This window comes from Neoarius graeffei, chromosome 6 (genome assembly GCF_027579695.1).
Source record: "Neoarius graeffei isolate fNeoGra1 chromosome 6, fNeoGra1.pri, whole genome shotgun sequence".
In the NCBI taxonomy this organism is placed as follows: domain Eukaryota; kingdom Metazoa; phylum Chordata; class Actinopteri; order Siluriformes; family Ariidae; genus Neoarius; species Neoarius graeffei.
This window is the reverse complement of record NC_083574.1, coordinates 106,260,237-106,280,920: the sequence shown is the minus strand read 5'-3', so window position 1 is coordinate 106,280,920 and position 20,684 is coordinate 106,260,237. Positions and strand designations below refer to the sequence as shown.

At 40.1% G+C, this 20,684-nt stretch overlaps 1 protein-coding gene across 2 annotated transcripts in view; it reads left to right on the top strand.

Annotated features, from left to right (window-relative positions):
• Window positions 1–20,258, top strand: part of bnc1 (basonuclin zinc finger protein 1) — a 24,712-nt gene extending 4,454 nt beyond the window's left edge. Inside the window, exons 2-5 of one of the 2 annotated variants that reach the window (XM_060924293.1) lie at window positions 9,713–9,815; window positions 10,608–10,843; window positions 14,628–16,324; window positions 16,687–20,258. In XM_060924293.1, the coding sequence (XP_060780276.1) occupies window positions 9,713–9,815; window positions 10,608–10,843; window positions 14,628–16,324; window positions 16,687–17,287 (2,637 nt within the window). In that variant the 3' untranslated portion in view covers window positions 17,288–20,258. Of the gene's footprint in view, window positions 1–9,712; window positions 9,816–10,607; window positions 10,844–12,220; window positions 12,410–14,627; window positions 16,325–16,686 lie in introns of those variants that run through there. The other variant, XM_060924294.1, reaches the window with a different exon arrangement.
• Window positions 20,259–20,684: the final 426 nt, after the last annotated feature.

Here is a 20,684-nt window from a genome sequence, read left to right as displayed (position 1 = left end):
GTCTTTTATACTGATAATGAGTTCAAACAGGTGCCATTAATACAGGTAACGAGTGGAGGACAGAGGAGCCTCTTAAAGAAGAAGTTTCAGGTCTGTGAGAGCCAGAAATCTTGCTTGTTTGTAGGTGACCAAATACTTATTTTCCACCATAATTTGCAAATAAATTCTTTAAAAATCAGACAATGTGATTTCCTGGATTCTTTCCCCCCCATTCTGTCTCTCATAGTTGAAGTGTACCTATGATGAAAATTACAGGCCTCTCTCATCTTTTTAAGTGGGAGAACTTGCACAATTGGTGGCTGACTAAATACTTTTTTGCCCCACTCTATCTATCTATCTATCTATCTATCTATCTATCTATCTATCTATCTATCTATCTATCTATCTATCTGTCTGTCTGTCTGTCTGTCTGTCTGTCTGTCTGTCTGTCTGTCTGTCTGTCTGTCTGTCTATTATGCACCTTTAAATTGAAGAATGCTGTTATTTGGGAAGTTGCTGCAAACAAAGTTTCATTGTGTTTTATATGCAGTGAAAATAAAACCATCAAAATCTGAATGGAATCTGAATCCAGTGTGAATATCCCCAGCTCCACTCCGTCACTTTACTCAGTCAAACGAAACAAGCGATTGTTCCTGTGAGGACGGACGATTGAAGTGAGCATTACTTCTGAGTGGAGCTGCATCAGGATTCTGTGGCGTAAAACAGCTCGAATGGCACAAAATAATCAATTAATAAACCAACAAACAAATAAACACATCAAATATTTTTCATTCATTCATTCATTCATTTAAAAAAAAACACATAATCCTAATCATAATTGTTTTTCCATAAATTCTATAAAAGCAGTGGTGTGAAGTCATTGAGAGGAATTCCTGTCAGAATAAAAGCCCGATGTTCCAGTGACAGGTGATGAGAATAAACACCTGCGCAAATCACCGTTTTATTGATGAACCCGTCCTGCTGCTCTCTGATTGGATGAGCTGTGATGATGTCATGATTTAATCAGCCTGGTTTTGTCTCAGGGGTCGTGTGGAAACCAAAGCGCTTCACCACAGACCTGATGACGTCCGTATGTAGTTTAAATTTTTTGCCAATAATTATAAATTAAAATGACAATTAATAATTAACGAGCAAAGCATTAAACATCAGTGACATTAAAAAAACAATAAAACTATATTTCTTCCTCTTTTGATGTAAATACTGCTGTCTGATCTTTTGGGTTAATCATGTCAAAGTCAGTTTGTGAAGTGGGTGTGGCTTTAGAGGTGAAAGGTCAGGTCACGCTGAGTTCCAGGTGATGAAGAGGCTTTTAGAGTTTAAAGTCTCTCTGAAGGTCAGGGGGAAAAATCCAGAGAGCACGAGGAGGAAAGGGAGCCAATATTTGTGGAATTTTTTTTTTCTTTTTTCATCTAGATGTTGATGCTTGATTTTTGTAATTGTGTTTCTGTAACACCACATTGTTCAAAATGTGTGTGTGTGTGTGTCACCATAGTGATTTACCGTCGCACCACATGACATGTTCCTGTTAGAGTTCATCACCATGTTCTCATTAATATTCATGAGTTCTGTAATTATTCACATTAATAATGAGCTGCATTGTGATGATCTGTTTAGGTGTACATGAAATACACACACACACACACACACACACACACTGACGTTCTCACTGCAGGAGCCGTGCTTCATAAACCTCGCTCATTAATATTCATTCATTAATAAATGAATAATTTAGTAAATTTGTAAATATGTAAATGAGTTTATTAATGAGATCACACAGGAGTTTTGTAGATTTCAGTCTCATAACTTTTGTATTTGATACACACACACACACACACACACACACACACGCCTGATTGAGGTGTCGTCTTGAACCTGAACATCTCGTGTGTTCCTGCAGTTTGATGATTATTTGATTTTCTTCGAAACATTTTGAGCTGATTCAGTAAAATGAGCCCCAACGTGTCGGACGTTTCCACAAAGGGAGTGATTTTTATGCCGAATGGACTGAAAGTGAAATTTACTGAAAATAACCGACAGTGAAACTCTGTGAGTCTCAGGATTAAAAGTGTGTGTTGTGTGAAATGCTCACGTGTCCAGAGTGTCACTGACTTTATGGAATATTTACATGAATATGTAAATATGAATATGTAAATATTTACATGAATTAATCGTATTATAATCAGGATAATTTCTCTTTGTATCAGCATGATGATTATTTATCACACTTATTCACGCCATATTCCACACTTCTTTATTTTATAATCTGTATAAATCTGAATTTAATCTGAACTCCACGTCACTCTTTATCTCATTTAATTATCTTTCATTTATTAACATTCTAAATTATTCATTTAGGAAATGAGCATTTCTGTATCGTTATGGATTATTACGTCAAATTATACAATTATTAAAGTCGTAAATCATTTCTACACCATTGCTGTTAAATTCTAATCAGAATTATTAAATGGGCGTGTCTATATGATCAGACTTTATTACAGTCATTCATTAATTTATCTTACAATTTATTTACATTAATGATTAATTCATGATTCAGCATTTATTATTGTTATTATTATTATTATTATTATTATTATTATTATTTTATTATTATTAACTTATCGATAAATTCACAAATTAAGTTTTTAATGACTAAATGATCATTTCTATATGACTGTTATTTAATTATGCACATTATTCATTACTTAATGTAGCATTTCTGTGTTATATATTATCGATAGTACAATTAAATTAAATGATAATCGTGTGATCAGATTCACATTTCAGCATCAGTGTATATAAATTAATTAGTGTTTCTGTATAATTATGGATGTTTTTATTGATAAAGTAAAATATGAACTTCTTATTAATTTATCTGATTTAATAAAATTACAATTTGTTGTTAGATTATAATTATATACGACTGAATATTTATACAGAAATCTCTATAATTACACATCAGCAGAACAGTGGATTAATTTGAATGTTTAAAATAAACAGTGAGAAATCTCCTGATAATTCTTCACCTCGTCCCCTAGAAAGTGCACATGGGGAATAAACTAACACTAAACCGGCCGCCAGTTAAACACCACTGCTTCCCAGGATCTGCTCAGAGCTTCCTGTTTTAGAAATTCTGAAATATCACACACACACACACACACACACACACACACACACACACACACACACACACAGAGTGAAGATTTTTATACATTTTGTGTTTGAGTCTCTGTAGTGCACTACATAGGGGACAGGAGTCATGGGTTTATACCCTGTGTGTGTGTGTGTGTGTGTGTTACATTGAGCTAAACAAGTCATTACGACATTACAGCTCATTATTTATTCACTAATTAATATTCATGACAATGTAGCATTTTCCATTTGTTATATATGTTAGAATGTGTGTTTTAAAGGCTGAAGAACACACACCTGCATACTCTCACTACAACACACACACACACACACACACACACACACACACACACACAGGTGTACAGTACAGTAAAAGTGCAGGTGGCACCGTTATACAACCATTGGTGAGTGGAAGAGTGTGTGTGTGTGTGTGTGTGCAGGTTCTGTTCTTCAAACACACTACACCCTGAACAAAGGAAAATACTGGACTGTACAACCACTTAAAGAAATCTCATATATAAGTATTATTATGAGTGATGTTTAGGTTAATATGAATAATAAAATGATTGATATTATAATTATAAATTAGAAAATGTAAATATCTATTTAAATGATTCATATTTTTAATAGAATTGTTTTGTTATAATAATATCACATATTTGCTATTTGTAGCATAAAATAGAACAGAACATATTCAGTAAATGTAGCATAAATATCTCATCTCATCTCATCTCATCTCATCTCATCTCATTATCTGTAGCCGCTTTATCCTGTTCTACAGGGTCGCAGGCGAGTTGGATCCTATCCCAGCTGACTACGGGCGAAAGGCGGGGTTCACCCTGGACAAGTCGCCAGGTCATCACAGGGCTGACACATAGACACAGACAACCATTCACACTCACATTCACACCTACGCTCAATTTAGAGTCACCAGTTAACCTAACCTGCATGTCTTTGGACTGTGGGGGAAACCGGAGCACCCGGAGAGCATAAATATCCTTATTTATAATTTTAACAGCAGTTTATAATTTTTTGTTTCTTATAGTCATGTTCTTTAGATTCAGCAAAATAGATAGATAAATAAATATTTTCAACACGGCTTCCTTTTGGACACAGAGCCCTGTCTATATTATTTAATACCTTTCTATAGATATACTACACACACACACACACACACACACACACACACACACTACTCATTCATTATACAAATACAGCCCTAAATCAGAAAAAGTTGGGACGGTGAGGAAAATGCAAATAAAACAGAAAGCAGTGATTTGTAAATGTACTTTGACTTGTATTTCATTACAGACAGAATGAACCCGAGATATTTCATGTTTTGTTGGTCAACTTCATTTCATTTGTTAATATCCATCCATTCCTGCGTTTCAGTCCTGCAGCACATTCCGAAACAAGTTGTGACGGGGAAATTTAGGGCGAGTAATGAGGTACAACAATTAAATAATGATGTCATCAGGTGACTGGAATCATGATTTGGTCCAAAATCAGTCTCCAGGAAAGGCCGAGTGTCTGAGGAGTAAAGACGGGCCGAGGATCTCCAGTTTATTAACAAATGTGACACCTCACCGAATCCAGGGACACATGTCGGCCGAAACGAATCCGAGATAATCGCAAAAGAAGCATTTTTTTTTCGAAATTTCGAAATTTTTGTTTTTTTCCATCATGTGCAAGTTGAGATCTTGAAGAATGCAATCAGTATTTCAGATAATAGATTGTTTTGTTGGAAAAGCATACATTTTTTGTTGCAAATTGTCTCGTTTTTGTCAGGACTGTAGCCTGCTGGGGGGTGTGGGTAAATTACCATATGGGCCATTCACATGATGATTTAAGTCTTTTTTTTTTGCGAATCAGCTGTATGATACGAGCTGAGCTCGTGGCTACTTAACTGCATACAGGCGTGTGATTTCACTATGGAATGAGGAAGCTAAACAGAGCGCAGAGGAGCTGAAATACCGCGAAGCAAACAGACACACAGTATTTACATCGGAGATGACCATTTCTAGCAAAAAAAACCCAACCAAAAGGAAGTGTTCTAGGACTACATTATTCCATCGGAGGCATTGGTGTGTGCAAGGCGCCGTTTCTCTTTCTGATGGGGTGAGTTTATTAATCTAAGGCTGTGTGGTTATTTTTGCATGTAACGGAGAGTGTTGTGGTTTGGTTACATGAAACTAGTGTTGTGTTAGTTGTGTCATCATCGTGCTATCTTTCTTTCTTACGGTGTGAGTAATTTTTCAACCACAAAACGTTAAAGTATACTTTAGGACTTATTTTTGTACTTCATAATTGTGTTGGGCATACTTTGCATGGAAGGAAAATTGACGTGGTGATCTTTGTTTACATGAAAGTAGCATCGTGCTAGCTCGTAGGGGGTAGGGCTTTCCTTAATTTCATGCAAATGAGCACCATTATGTGCCCGCCCTGCACCCAGAGTAGCTGAGATGGAAAACTTTGAGGGCGATTTTCTCCCTTTCCTGTTTTAAGAAGTATACACTTTCAAAAGGCCACACATTCTTCAAATATTGTCAGATCTCCACATGGAAGGCATCATTGGAAAGCTTAGAAACTGTACTTTCTGAATCTGTCAATAACTCAAAATGCCCCCGGGCGGACATGTGTCCCTGGATAATGTTATCTGACACAAATATGTGAGAAAATTATTGAAATGTTTAAAAACAATGTTCCTCAAAGAAAGATAGGAAGGCAGGGTTTCCCATACATAGACCATTGTGTTGCGCAACGCCACACAATGGATTCCTATCGCCACACAATCAGACTCGCGATTTTGAAAAAAAAAAATTCTGTTGTGTATCATTCCGTTCATTCATAGTGTTCTTTCTTCTCATTCACGCGCGTGCGCACACAGAGACGGAGAGGCGTGTCCACAGGCCTGCCGGTGCGCATATACCCGGACTGCAAGTAGGCCTCTTAGGCTAATTAAAAATAACGCAGCCTTCCCAATTCGCCTCCGACCCCTTATTTTAAAAGGTAGCCTACGTCGTGCTCGTGATGAGCTTTATCATAGCCTTCTTGGCTTACAGGAAACGGACATCCCTGAGTCAGGCTATAAACCAATTCTGATGCAGACAGTAGCAGCTTGACGTGAGGAACCGGCCTTATTGCATTATCCCGTTTATCCCGCTTCAGCAATGACTTCCCTTACGATGGGGCACTGGAGGTTTTTCAGGAAGTCACGCAGAATTAAATGTTCTGATAGGGCATGCAGGCTTTGCACCAATTAGGGTAATGCTTTTTCATTACTGTTAGTTGCCTTGGTGTTACCTTAAGTGGTTTCTTACAACTAATTAGGATATTTTATTATTATTTTGTTACATTATAATATTTATTTCATTTTAGTATTGGTTGAGGTAAGTGTTGAGTTCAATATTTAAAATAAAAACCTCCAGCTTGTTTTTTGCAATTTATTCCTTGAATGTCAACTAAAGAATGATTGAAAGATTGCCACCAAAAAGGCAAAAAACTAAGGTCAAAACCAGAGATGCACCGATTGACCGGCTGCCGATCAGAATCGGCCGATTTTCACGTGATCGGCCATGACCGGCGACCGGCCGGGCAAAATTAAAATATGCCGATTTTCTGCCGATCAAAACTTGTGTATCACATAGAGATGAAAGTGGAAATATTTCGCAACTAAAAAGACTGCAGCTACACTGGCAGCTTGAACATGCTTTCTAGTGCGATTGTGTTGCGCTTGCGCAGAACAGTATCAGTCCTGCGCGCCTAACGAGCTCCGGCACGCGTGCCGTTAAAAAAAAAATAATAATAATTCACTATATTTGGATATGCAAATATAGCGAATTTTTTTTGTGCCAGATATTGGATGTGAAAAGAAGAAAACGTTTGTGGTTGTGTGAATTTCCCATTACAGGAATTAATCCGTTAGCCTATTACCAAACATCTAGTTAGATTTGTACAAAGAGAGAAAGAAAAAAAATGTCTTTTTGTTTGTTTTACAACCTTGGTTGCACTTGATTCCATTGGAAATTACTCGACAAATACACATTTGACAAAGATGATAGAATGGCTATGGTATAAGTATGACTGGAAATTATTTTTGTATTTTGATTCTGAATGAAGAAATGGGTTGTTCTATAAGGCATAAGTTTTCAAATCTAAATAGGCTTATGAAAGTGTGTTCCATAGCAGTGGGCAAATAATATATGAGGGGGAAGTTGTTTTTGTGCCAGATATTGGATGGGAAAAGAAAAAAAATGTTTTTGTGAATTTCCAATTTCAGGAATTAATATGTTAATACCAAACATGAAGAAAGATTTTACAAAGAGCAATGTCTTTTTGTTTGTTTTCAACCTTTGAGGTGTTGAAAATTTATTACTGAAAATCTGGCAGAATGTTCTATTAAAGAAAAGATAAAAAGAAAATAGTCTTTGTGTGTGCTGTGAAGTGGTTTGAAAAAATGAAATCGGAATCGGCAGGTCACACTCCATGGAAAATCGGAATCGGCCCAAAAAATTGCAATCGGTGCAGCTCTAGTAAAAACTAAACTTTAACTTCAATTTTGGTGAGTAATTTTCATAAATTTTAAAGACAGGTTTTCCACCAACATCAAGCCCAGCAAACTAATGGCCTGCCCTGTAATGTAAAGTTGGGTCGAGGAATGAAACCAGGCAGGGTTCTGGTAAAAATTGTTTTAGCTGTCTTCTCTTAAAGAACTTAAAGGAATTTAGATTGAACTGAATAATCTCAAATGCTTCTTGTAGCTTTAAAATAGTCCCAGCAGGTGACTCTGAAGAAAAATACTGTGTGTTTGAACACCGCCCACTGTAAACACTTTGCATACACCCCAATGACCGACTCCACCGACCGCCACGACACCACCGCGCACGATTCCCTCATCGCCACAGTGGAGCACCACAAATTGCTACCTGGTCTGTGGGAAACACTGGAAGGGATTTGGATATTTCACCCTCTACGGTGCAGAATATCATTAAACCATTCAAGGAATCTGAAGGAATTTCAGTGTGTAAAGGGCTCAAGCCTAATCTGAACCCCCGTGATCTCCAATCCCTCACTGCATCAGGAACCGTCATTCATCTACATCTGATAGAACCACATGGGCTCGGGATTACTCTGGCAACCTTTATCAAGCTACACTACGGAGTTACATCCAAAAACACCAGTTAAAACTTTACTGTGTAAAAAGGAAGCCTTATGTTAACTGTGTCCAGAAGTGCCATCGACATCTCTGGGCTCGGAGGCGTCTGGGATGGACCATCACACAGTGGGAACGGGTATTGTGGTCAGACGAATCAGTATTCCAGGTCTTTTTTGGAAGAAATGGACGCCGTGTGCTCTGAAGATGAAAAGGACCATCCAGACTGTTACAGGAACAAGTCCAAAAGCCAGGGTGTGTCATGGTATGGTGTTGGGTCAGTGCCCTTGGCAAAGGTACCTTACACTTCTGTGATGGAGCATTAATGCAGAAAAGTGCACTGAGGTTTTGGAGCAACATCTGCTGCCTTCAAGACGACGTCTTTTCCAGGGAGATTTCAACAAGACAACGCAAAACCACATTCTGCTCACATTACAAAGGCATGGCTGTGGAAGAAGAGGGCGTGTCCCCTCTGTCCCCAATAGAGAATGTGTGGAGAATTTAGAAATGATAAATATGGCAGTGACGACCCCGAACTGTTCCACACCTTCAGACCTGTTTACAGGAAGAACGGGACAAAAATAACACCTGAAACACTTCATCACTTGGAGTCTTCAGTCCATAAACAGCTTTTAAGTGCTGGGAGAAGGAACGGGATCATTATACATTATAAACATTATAAACATTATAAAGTGGGAAATGATTTACTGTAACAACTGTGAAATAAGTGTTTATTTTGGAAAAAAAAACAGTAAAATTAATGAAGTAAAATATCAGATAATGTTGTGTTGTGTTGTTTTGAGTGAAAAACAGGTCACAGGTTATTTACAAATCACTGTTTTCGGTTTCAGCTTCAACTCAACACGCCGTCCGTACACGACACACACACTTCCTGTCTGCCTGTACACACAAAATACCTTCATGATATTTGCATTATACAACGTTACATTTCTACATTATTTCATTTCTCCAGTTTTCGTCACTGGAAGTGAAAATATTTGTGGCGGATTAAACTGAGAAGTTATTTATTTTAAAATTAATTAAAGCATAGTTTTATAAATGATTCAGTGATGTAATCCTGAGTTCTCCCACTGCACAGAGACTCACCTTAACACACTGAAGTATTCACTCACTCTCATTTTCACCGTTTAAAGCCTCTTCAGCTATTTAGGCAAAAAGATAACATTTTTAAAAATACATGTCGTGATTATTTCTGTAAGATTAAACATTATTACATGAATGATCCTGTTATTGTTGTGAATGTGACTGTAATAAACGGCTGTGCAGCTCTTATAACTGTGTTCATGAACAAAACCAACAGTCACGTTATTTACTGTAAAATCACCTCTTCATGTGCTGGTGTGTGTGTGTGTGTGTGTGTGTGTGTGTGTGTGTGTGTGTGTGTGTGTGTGTGTGTGTGTTATTAAACAGGCGATTTGCTGCACGCTGTTGAATTGTACCTGCGACAGTTTCAGACCCGGAAAGCTGAAACGTCGTCAGTGTGAGAACTGCAGGCATGGATGGGTCGCTCACGGTAACAAACAAACAAATAAATAATCACAAGTAACAGCTAACTGCATTCACACATCCTGTGCTGTGAGGAGAATAAAAATTGTTTAGTGAGAAAATCACAGCCACTTGATGCAGGACAAAGTGGGCGTGGCTAATAAAAATATATTACAATATGTAAATGTATGTAAATGGGCTGTGATGGACGGGGGTCCATATGACACTGTTTTGTCCCATTTTCAGTGTTAAACAATATTAAGCCTAAACGTTGCTACCTAGCTCTTTGATTGTAATGAGGTAATTATTATCTAATTAATAGCTTAAAATATATAATTTTAATTTTAAAAAATAATTGGAAGAAATTTTTGACTGATTTTATTTTATTTTATTTTATTTTATTAAACCCTGCAAATACAGCATCACATAAACAAATTACTGGGCATGGTTTATCGTCATGGATTATTTAATAATATTTTTAACTTAATAAATATTCAAATATGATGTAAAATTTAATAATATTCAACTTTTTAATCGTGTCTTTTGTAAACAAGTGTTTATTAGCTTATTAATGCAATAATTTATTAAATACCTTGTTTCAGCTCATTTTGTTCTCTCCAGTTGATTAAGAGGGTGTGTCCTCTGGGTTTGATACTTCAGTAATTATGTAAATCTATAAATATGACACTTATTAAAGTAAAAAATATTGTGGTAAAATTTCTAATTAATCAGTTAATTAGCTCATATTGTTATTGTTCCTGAAACACAGCATTAGCATGTTACAATAAGTGTGTGTGTGTGTGTGTGTGTGTGTGTGTAGCTCTGAGTAAGCTGAAGATGCATCACTCGTACGACGGAGGTCAGGTGGAGATCGTTCACTCCAACGTGGTGTTCGATATCTGCAGTCTGATGCTGTACGGTACTCAGGCGATCCCCGTGCGGCTGAAGATCCTCCTTGATCGACTCTTCAGTGTCCTGAAGCAGGACGAAGTCATCAAAATCCTCAACGCTCTGGACTGGACGCTGCAGGACTACATACGGGGATACGTCCTGCAGGTACACACATTATTACCCTGTGTGAGATCTATGACTTTAAACAAAGATATAGTGGATATAAAAAGTTTACACACCCCTGTTAAAATTGCAGGCTTTGTTGATGTACAAAATTAAACTTACAATTACCTGGTTGCATAAGTTTATACACCCCTTAACAAATGCATAGTTAAAGCAGCTTTTGTGTGTAATGCAGCACATCTTCATTTGGTCATTTAATTCCACTCTTGCTGACCGAAACGCTCCAGATCCATCAGATTTGTGTTTTGGTTTGTTATCGGGCTAGAATGTGGAATGTTTCTTCATCTTCAACTGAAGAGAAGCAGCTCCATAGCATGATGCTGCCACCACCGTGCTTCACCGTGGGTATGGCGAGCTTTAGGTGATAAGTTGCCTTGCCCCAAAATGTTCTATGAGAAAGGGCTTCAGTTTAGCCGCCGTACCACATCACCCACATGTGAAGAATGTGAGAGATTGTTGTCACTGATCCACAGTAAGATCATGTACATGCTTGTGTAAGCTCTTTGAGGAACATGGCTTCAGCAGTCAGATGAAACTCAAAGAAATTGTACCAAAACAGCAGATTGTTACACTCACCAGCCACTTTATTAGGAACACCCCTACATTCCCCCTGCTGTTTTGTGCAGTTCTGTAATCAGTCGATCCCTCGCCAGCAGCACGATGCATCAAATCCCACAGATACAAATCAGGAGCTTCAGTTAATGTTCACAATATTCAAACATCAGAACGGGAAACATTGTGATCTCACAGTGAAGTGTGACTTTCTTTCTCTCACTGTGGTCTGGGTGTTGGTTTGATCCAGATGGACTGGTTTGAGTATTTCAGAAGCTGCTGATCTCCTGGGGTTTTCACACACAGCAGTCTCTAGAGTTTACACAGAATGGTGCAGAAAACAAAAAACACTGAGTGAGTGAGCGACAGTTCTGTGGGTGGAAACAAACGCCTTGTTGATAAGAGAGGGTCAGAGGGAAATGGACAGATTGGGTCGAGCTTTTTTGCCAGGAAGGATATAGTAACTCATATAATCACTCTTTACACCCGTGGTGAGCAGAAAAGCATCTCAGCATGAAACAGCAGAAGAACACATTGGGTTCCACTCCTGCAGCCAAGAACAGGGATCTTAGAACCAACAACACGTTCCTATTAAAGTGGCCGGGGAGTGTATCTGGGTTGAATCAGAATCACTTTATTGATGATGGGTGTGTTTGATTGATTAATGTTTGATTAATGATTGATTAATTTTGAGCATGAGCTTGAATGTGAATCATTTTGAGAATTTTTTTTTCCTCTAAAATGTTTGTTTGTTTATCTGTTGGTTCTTATCCACCTTATTCCTGTTTCCCATGATTCCTCACACAGAACATGGACCAGATCCCCGGTTACTTGTTGTTAGCAAAGTTAGCGGTTGTACTAAAGGTGTTAACTGTTTGCAGTTCAGGAAAGTAAATAATGTCAGAGCGTGATCATGTGATCATCTCCCTGCCTTCATTTCCTGAGGACTGAGAGGACGATGTGGAGATGTGACCTCAGATAACCTACAGCAACATGGTTAGGCACTTTATTTAATCCCTTGCTTCCAACATTTCAAACAAATGTTGGTGTTATCAGTATATAGTACACACACACACACGCACACACACACACACACACACACACACACACACACACACACACACACACACACACACACAGCTGGTATGTACAGTTACTGTATTTTATCAGCAGAGGAAACACAAGCACACTGTAAACAGCCTTCTTTAAATGTACCTCAAATAAAACCTAAAGCAAAAGGTTAAATATGTGTTTTTGTTTAAATACCAAAAACAAAATAACTCGTTCTGCACATATGGGCTTTTTCTTCACACTCAAAGCTCCAGAAACATCACTTCAGCCCTCGGGAGGACGTCGCTGATGGCAACTAAGTGAAACTCACATTGTAGAGGTTTTGGGGAATTCTTTAAGATTCTTCAGTCATGCTTGTCTTCTTTCTGTGGATGATGAAAACGTCACTGGGTTCTTTGCTGATTGATCTGTTCCTGTTTGAAATGTGTGTGTTCATTCACTCCTGTTTCAGCTGTTTAGTTCAACCACGATTGGCACAAGTTCTCTCAGAACTCTACAAAAAAAAAAAGTTTTTACAATCCACACAGTTACACTACAACATGAAGTAACAAGAGTGCTCTGAGAGCACAATATCCCCCACTGGCAACTCGGCCATAACTCTGGTAAAATGCGATTGAATTGAGTGAAATTACAGTGTGCGTATTACCGACATATAACAAAGAATCCTGCCAAGTTTCATGAAATTCCTCCAAAAATTGTAAGAGGAGTTGATTTCAGAAGATGAGCACCCTTCCCAGGACGGACGGACAGACGGGCGGAAATCGCCACGACATAACCCCCCCCCCCCCCCCCCCCCCCTTTGGCAGGGGATAAAAACTAACGAGGAAAAAAAAACAAAGTCAACACTCATAATTTTTTTTACGAAACCACCATGAAACACACTCCATCCGGCATCAGCTATTACACTCACTTCGGCTAGATCCTGGAAGTTTCACACAACGCTTTCTCCAGCATTACTGTAGCTTCAGGAATGGATCTTACGTTAAAAGGTTGCAGATTAAATTTCTCTTGCATACTGAGGCGTTTCAGGGGTGTGGCTACATATGAGCTCAGTTTGTGATGTCACAAAATGAGCGTCACAGTTTGGGCCCATTCACATCTGAGATGATGGATGACAGGAGCCCTATTCTGAAGGACATTTTTAGCTGCAGAACCTGTGTACTAAGGAAGCTAGCAAACTTGCTTAAGTAATGCTCATGATGGGCATGTGGTGGTTGCCATGGCAGCATTATATTTTGCTGGTTAAAGTGACTAAGTTTGATACTGATATTGCAGCTGTCCTGCTAAGTTAGTGAATATGAAGCTGTTAAGGCTGAAGGACATGGGGACATGTCCAAATTTGAATAATCATATATATTCATTGATCCTAGTGTTTGTGATGAGGGTGAATGTGTCGAGATGTTCCTCAGACACTGTTATTTCTTGGACATTATTGAAAGGTTATTACTCAACAGCGATGGTTTAAAAATGTTTGTTTGTTTTCCGCTTGCTCTCAGCAAATAAACACAGAGTTTGGATTTTTATTGGAAAGATATCATTAACACTTCTTGGTAATGCACTCTTTGAGCTACAAGATGTACAGACTCCCTCCAGCACTCATTACTGCTGTGATCACAGTGAATCATGTAAATACAATTTTGTCACATTTCTTCCCCCGACTTGAACTCCAATGAGAGAGACGCTCGATTTGCTGCTCGTTAAGTATTCAGGTGGTTGCATGTGATTCTAGTTAGCTCATCTGACGGTAGAAGTAAAGTCAAATCCTCCACAGGCATATAAATGAATGCTGTATGATGAAATATTTATCTTGGTTATGGCATGAAGCTGCTGAATGACTTTGAAGGACTGCTAGCACTCATGTGTAATTACAGCCAGACTCGCTGCCCAACCCTGTACCTCCACCCAACTACCCCCACCAACCCCTGCCAACCCCCAGCAGGGACAAATCCAATCATTCGAATGAAGAAAAATGATATTACAGATGCACTGCAGTAATTAGGGCTTTCATGTCCTGCTGTAGTAGATGTATGGACAACTCTCTTTCTCATCGTGCTGTCAGACTGTCAAAGTTATGGAGGTCCCAAGTGCTTGGGTTTTTTTATTCATAATGCAAATGAAATTGCTTCTATGTGTGTTTGTATAGGATGTGGCTGGCAAAGTGCTGGATCGCTGGGCCATCATGACCTTCGAAGAAGAAATTGCGACATTACAGCAGTTCCTTCGATTTGGAGAGACAAAATCCATCGTCGAGTTGATGGCACTTCAGGACAAAGAAGGGCAGGCGATCATTATCCCAACAGTTAGAGCAAACTCGGACATCCGTAGCTTCATAGAGAGCAGTATGCAGCGTCCATCAGTGTTGCCCACAATGGAGCCTCTGAGCAGAAACAATGGCCACCACTTCGAGAGTTTGGTCAACAACATGACCTTCATGCTGCCTCTGCAGTTGCTCAACTCTGTTCCTGCACCACTGCTCAGGTCCAGAGCAGATTCCCGCCAGCAGGACATTCTGGCACGACCCGAAATTCTGGATTCAAACCCTGACACCTCCACTCACTTGACCTCTGATGCAGAAAGAGAAGATGTGCCCATGGAGAGAGCAAGCACCAATTTAGAGTCAGATGATTTCACACTGAGTGACAACTATTCCTCACCCTCGACACCTTGCACGCCTTCAATCAGCTCCGATATCGCCCAGGCGTCACCGGAGTCAAAAGTCCGTCCAGGAGTTGGGATGAAAAAAGGCCGTGTTTTCTGCAGTGCCTGTGAAAAGACCTTTTATGACAAAGGAACACTGAAGATCCACTACAATGCTGTTCACCTCAAGATCAAGCACAAGTGCACTATCGAGGGATGCAACATGGTCTTCAGCTCATTGAGAAGCCGAAACCGGCACAGTGCCAACCCAAACCCGCGCCTGCACATGCCCATGAATCGAAACAATCGGGACAGGGATGTGAGGGATGGAATGAGCACGGGGGGTGAGGCAGAAAAGCGGGACCTCAGGGACCTCAGCAGGTCCGTCTCCAGCTACATAAGCAGTTCTGAGCCCAAACTGCACAGCTCCTTTCCAAGCATCAGCCACAGTGGGATTGTCTTCCCCAACCTGAAGACTGTTCAGCCAGTGCTGCCCTTCTACCGCAGCCTGGTGACGCCTGCTGAGCTTGCCAACACACCTGGAAATCTGCCCTCCTTACCCTTACTGTCCTCTTCTTCTGTGCCTGTAAGTGTAGGAGACATGGAGAGCAATGCCGAGCCCGTGCCCAAGAAGAAATCCCGTAAATCCAGTATGCCCATAAAGATCGAGAAAGATGAGCTGGAAGCGCAAAGCAGCTCCAATGATGATGATGACGATCCTCCTGCCAGTATGGACTCTGGGATGGACTGTGTGGTAAAGACAGAATGTGATGAGCATGGTGTTGTTCATCCCTCTGTACTCACCCATTCTTCCCATACAGATGAAGCACAAGCTGAGGACAGACACCAAGCCCAGGGGTGCAGTCTCACCCACTCCCCGTCTTCTTTCAGCAACGTGCAAAGAGACTCAGTTGATTTTGGGGACCAAACCTGCAGCGAAGTCTTGGATCGTCAACCCACTGACAAAGTGGCACTAAGCACGCCCTGCAAGTCTGAGGTCCGCACAGACGGCGATGGTGACCTGCAAATAGTGTGTGCAGATGATGAAAATGAGCTTCTTCATCACTGCGAGAGTTGCAATAAGACTTTTAAAAACTCCTACAGCGCCAAAATGCATTACCACAGCATCCACTTGAAGGAAATGCACATGTGCACCGTAGCAGGCTGCAACGCCGCTTTCCCATCCCGCAGGAGCAGAGACAGGTGAGTGCTAGCAGAGCTAAATCCAACACAATCAAGGGTTAGGAGCCACTCAATCAGTGCTTGTTAGGGTTGTTTGTTAGTTCTACAGAATGGTGGAAATGTCCATGACAGTTATGTCCCTTTTGTAAAGGTCACAGATGATGTCCAAATGGTCACATGACTGAGTAAAGTTGTAAATAACTTTCCAGGTACATTTATTTGTTACCCATAGTCCTCCTCAAATCCCCCTGGCCAAGGTAGCTGCTCGTTCTAGTGAACAAATTGATCTTGAACATCTTCAAAGTATGCATTCAAACCTACAGGACAAGGGTGCTTAATTTCTACTTTTCTCATTGTGCCTTTGGTATCGTTTTTCTCTTCAGACACAGCGCGAATCTGAACTTACACCACAAGCTGTTGACCAAAGATCACTACGTCTTCACTCCATCCTCCAAAGACATCACCACTGATTCACAGCCTGAACTCCCTGCTAAGGATCCTCTGAGCCAGATGTCTGTTATCTTCAAGGGCACAAACCGCATGGGCCTTGTGTTTCCCATGAGCAAATCCTCTGAGAGCATCGAGGATCCGGTGGAGGATGAGGCCGTGTTGGACCTAAGCACCAGAGGAAGTGGTCATTCTTCTTCCTGGGACTCAGATGCAGGCAGCGAGGAGGAGCTCCCCCTGGAAGACAGTGATGAGAATGAGAGCTGTGATGGGCTAAGTTCCAGTGCAGTTGGTCTCGGGCAGCAGGTTAACAACTTGTCTTCACCCATCACCTGCCACGTCTGCCAGAAGGTTTACAGCAACAAGGGCACGTTCAGGGCGCACTACAAAACTGTGCACCTTCGGCTCCTGCACAAGTGCAAGGTACCAGGGTGTGACACCACATTCTCCTCCGTCAGGAGCCGCAATCGACACAGCCAGAACCCGAATTTACACCGGAACCTTCCAACAAACACCACGACCATCGATCAGGAGTAGCAATATGTACGGGTGGTGAAGTAATAACGAGCACTTGTGTGTAAGTGGAAAAGCACAGGCCTTCATAGATCCTGCCTAAAATTTACAATGATGAACTGATCCAAGAGGCTCTTAAGTTTTTCATCTCATGCGTATAATTTACAGCGCAATTTGTGGTTTATTGTGACGAGCAAAACTTCACATAGCTAAGTTTTCATTAAATTCACGTGAATGAGAATATATATAATGTGAATATGATCTGTATAACAGAACAAAACATCGAGGAGTTATTAACACTGGCCAAGTTGCTCTTTACGGAGATATTTTCTGTGTTCAGTCAATAAAACAGCACAGGAAATGGATTAGTTGGCGTTAATTGGCCACAGGTACCACAGGTACCACATACCCGAAACTTGAAACGCTGGAAGGTGGAAAATTTTGACTGTCAGAAAAGTTACATCTGAGAGTCTCTACATGGTTGCATGAGTTTATTTCATTTGCTTTGATGTTATTTATTCCTCTACAATTTAATTCCATACAGAATGAGTTCAGCTCAAACGAACATACAGATACCTGTTGATGTTGTTGTTGTTTTTAATCAAACCTTTTTTTAAAATAATTTAACATGTCCGAAATGACATCACAACAATACTTCCTGTAAAATTGGTGGATAAAATCTCATCTCAAATCAAATCAAATCAAAACTTCTCTAGAGATGATGTGCAGAAGCACATGATGTTAAAAACTTATTTTTACTACATTGCTAAACACCACCAAGCACTCACACAGCTTCATTTCAACGCCGTTGGTCTTTATTTATTACAGAACAAGCATTTCCACAGCGATACAGCTGCTGATTTGGCACATTTTTCTGCTGAATAAGCTCCAGAGATAAACCTGTTACAACTATTCGGTACTCAGCTAGCACAAAGTGTTATTATTATTATTATTATTATTACTACTATTATTATTGCAATCACGGCGGCATGACAATCACAATATATACGGAAAGATTAACCATAACTCAGTTTTAGTAAAGTTTATATGGCGAGAAACACACATAGCAGTAAAACTAATTAACAGTTATTCCATGAAATCGAGTCGTACATGAGCTGAGAGCCGACGAGGCGCGTAGCACCGAGATTGAGTGGAATAACTGTTTTATTCTCTGCACATTCACTGGATTTTGAGAAACAGAGCATTTTAATTTTTTTTTTTTTGCAAATTCGATAAATAAAAACTTTATACAAAGCATCTGACAAAATCATTTCCACTTAGAATGTAAACAAACCGGCAAAATGGCAGGAGCAATTTGTGAAAAATGTGATAATAATAATTCTTGAAAAATAAAAAAGATATGTTCTTACCATCAAATACTTTTATTTCATATTTTGTTGCTTTTTTGTATTTTTTGGGGTTTTGTTTTCGAGTAGAGTTTTTATTTCATCCTCGGTTGGTTCAGCAACACGCTCCGCCATTTTGTTTTTTCTCTACTCACGGTATATGAGCTGATATCTTAGTAGTAGAGTAGCCAATCAGAGCGCATGATTGCTCATATCCAGTGAATGTGGACAGAATAAAATAGTTATTCCACTCAATCTCGGTGCTACGCGCCTCATAGGCTCTCAGCTCAGGTACAACTCAATTTTGTGGAATAACTTTAATGTAGCTGCACAGCTAGCAATAAGGAAATATTAATATGACCAGGGACAGAAACTAACCAGGTTTTGTGTTCAGGTTCGCACTTCAGCTGGTGATGGGGTCACTCAGACCACCGGAGTTCGCCGGAAACCAAGTGCAAAACCTGTGAGAGAGCAGTTACAGCAATACGATTAGCACGAGCCTGACGTGGTGTGTTTGTAGCGTACTCGCGAGGTTCCATTACTGCGTTTAAAACACCTTTGATTTGCTGAACAGTTGATTATATCTCGTCAACTGCTCACTTTTTTCCGCTGCAGTATTATTATAGAAAATGATCACTCGTTTTAATCTGTCCATCGCGTGATGGAATTCTTATGAAAATGTGCCAAATCAGTTTTTTTTTTCATTTCTTTCCTGAAATAAGCCCCAGGTTGCATTGATCATGCTGAAGGGAGGGGAATGTTCTCAACATGCTGCGCTGAATTAAAATAAATCTGCGTAATAAATCCAGCACGTCGCTGAACACATCCCACACTGGAGTTTCAGTTTAACGCAAAAAAGTATAAAAGTGTGAATATGCTAGTGAAGTGTTCTGCCTCCTGACCGCGACCTGCTGCTTTAACAAACACAAGATTATCACACTACAGTAATCTGGATCGGTCATAGAGTGGGCGTGGTCAGTGACATCATCAACATACTGCATTTTCAGCTTCTGGGGACCAAACGGTTTTACTTACTGCGTTTTGTTTTTTTCCCACGAATATAAGACAAGAATTTTTTTCTTCTCTCTCGCATGTGCTGTGTAAACGTTAGCATTTTCGCATTAGCCGACTTACACCACGCCCCTTTGGGGTTTTTTGTTTATTTGTTTTGGGGTTCTTTTACGGTGTCCTGTGGAAATCTGGCCGTATTTGCAGAATACATGTTCGCGATTTTTACATTTCTAACCCATTTGTAACAAGAAACTTCTGAAACTGTGAAACATTCATGAGTTATGAGATGGAAGTGGGAGGTTCTTTGATATTCTTAAAGAAACAAGAGGGCGGAGCTAAAAACAGGAAGTAGAGCATTGTTAGATGGTTTTTATGCCTAAAGTTAACCAGGTTTCTGTTAACGTGTTTAACACACAATTTGAAAATGTGAACTAAAAAAACAAACAAACATCTCATCTCATTATCTGTAGCCGCTTTATCCTGTTCTACAGGGTCGCAGGCGAGCTGGAGCCTATCCCAGCTGACTACGGGCGAAAGGCGGGGTTCACCCTGGACAAGTCGCCAGGTCATCACAGGGCTGACACATAGACACAGACAACCATTCACACTCACATTCACACCTACGCTCAATTTAGAGTCACCAGTTAACCTAACCTGCATGTCTTTGGACTGTGGGGGAAACCGGAGCACCCGGAGGAAACCCACGCGGACACGGGGAGAACATGCAAACTCCGCACAGAAAGGCCCTCACCGGCCACGGGGCTCGAACCCGGACCTTCTTCCTGTGAGGCAACAGCACTAACCACTACACCACCGTGCCGCCCACAAAAAAACATGAATTTTAAAAAATAACAAAAAAACTTAAATATTCCATAAGTTTGTACGCCACCATGAAGTGGTTTTCAGTTGATTCAATAAAGCAAAGTTTCCCAAAATTGAAATGGAAACACGTTTTTTGCGTTTGAGTGAACACTAACACAGCTACTGCGGCGAACACAATCAGTGTCCTGTGTAAAGACCACGCCCGAGATCTGAGAGACGACTCACGGGTGTGTTTATGGACT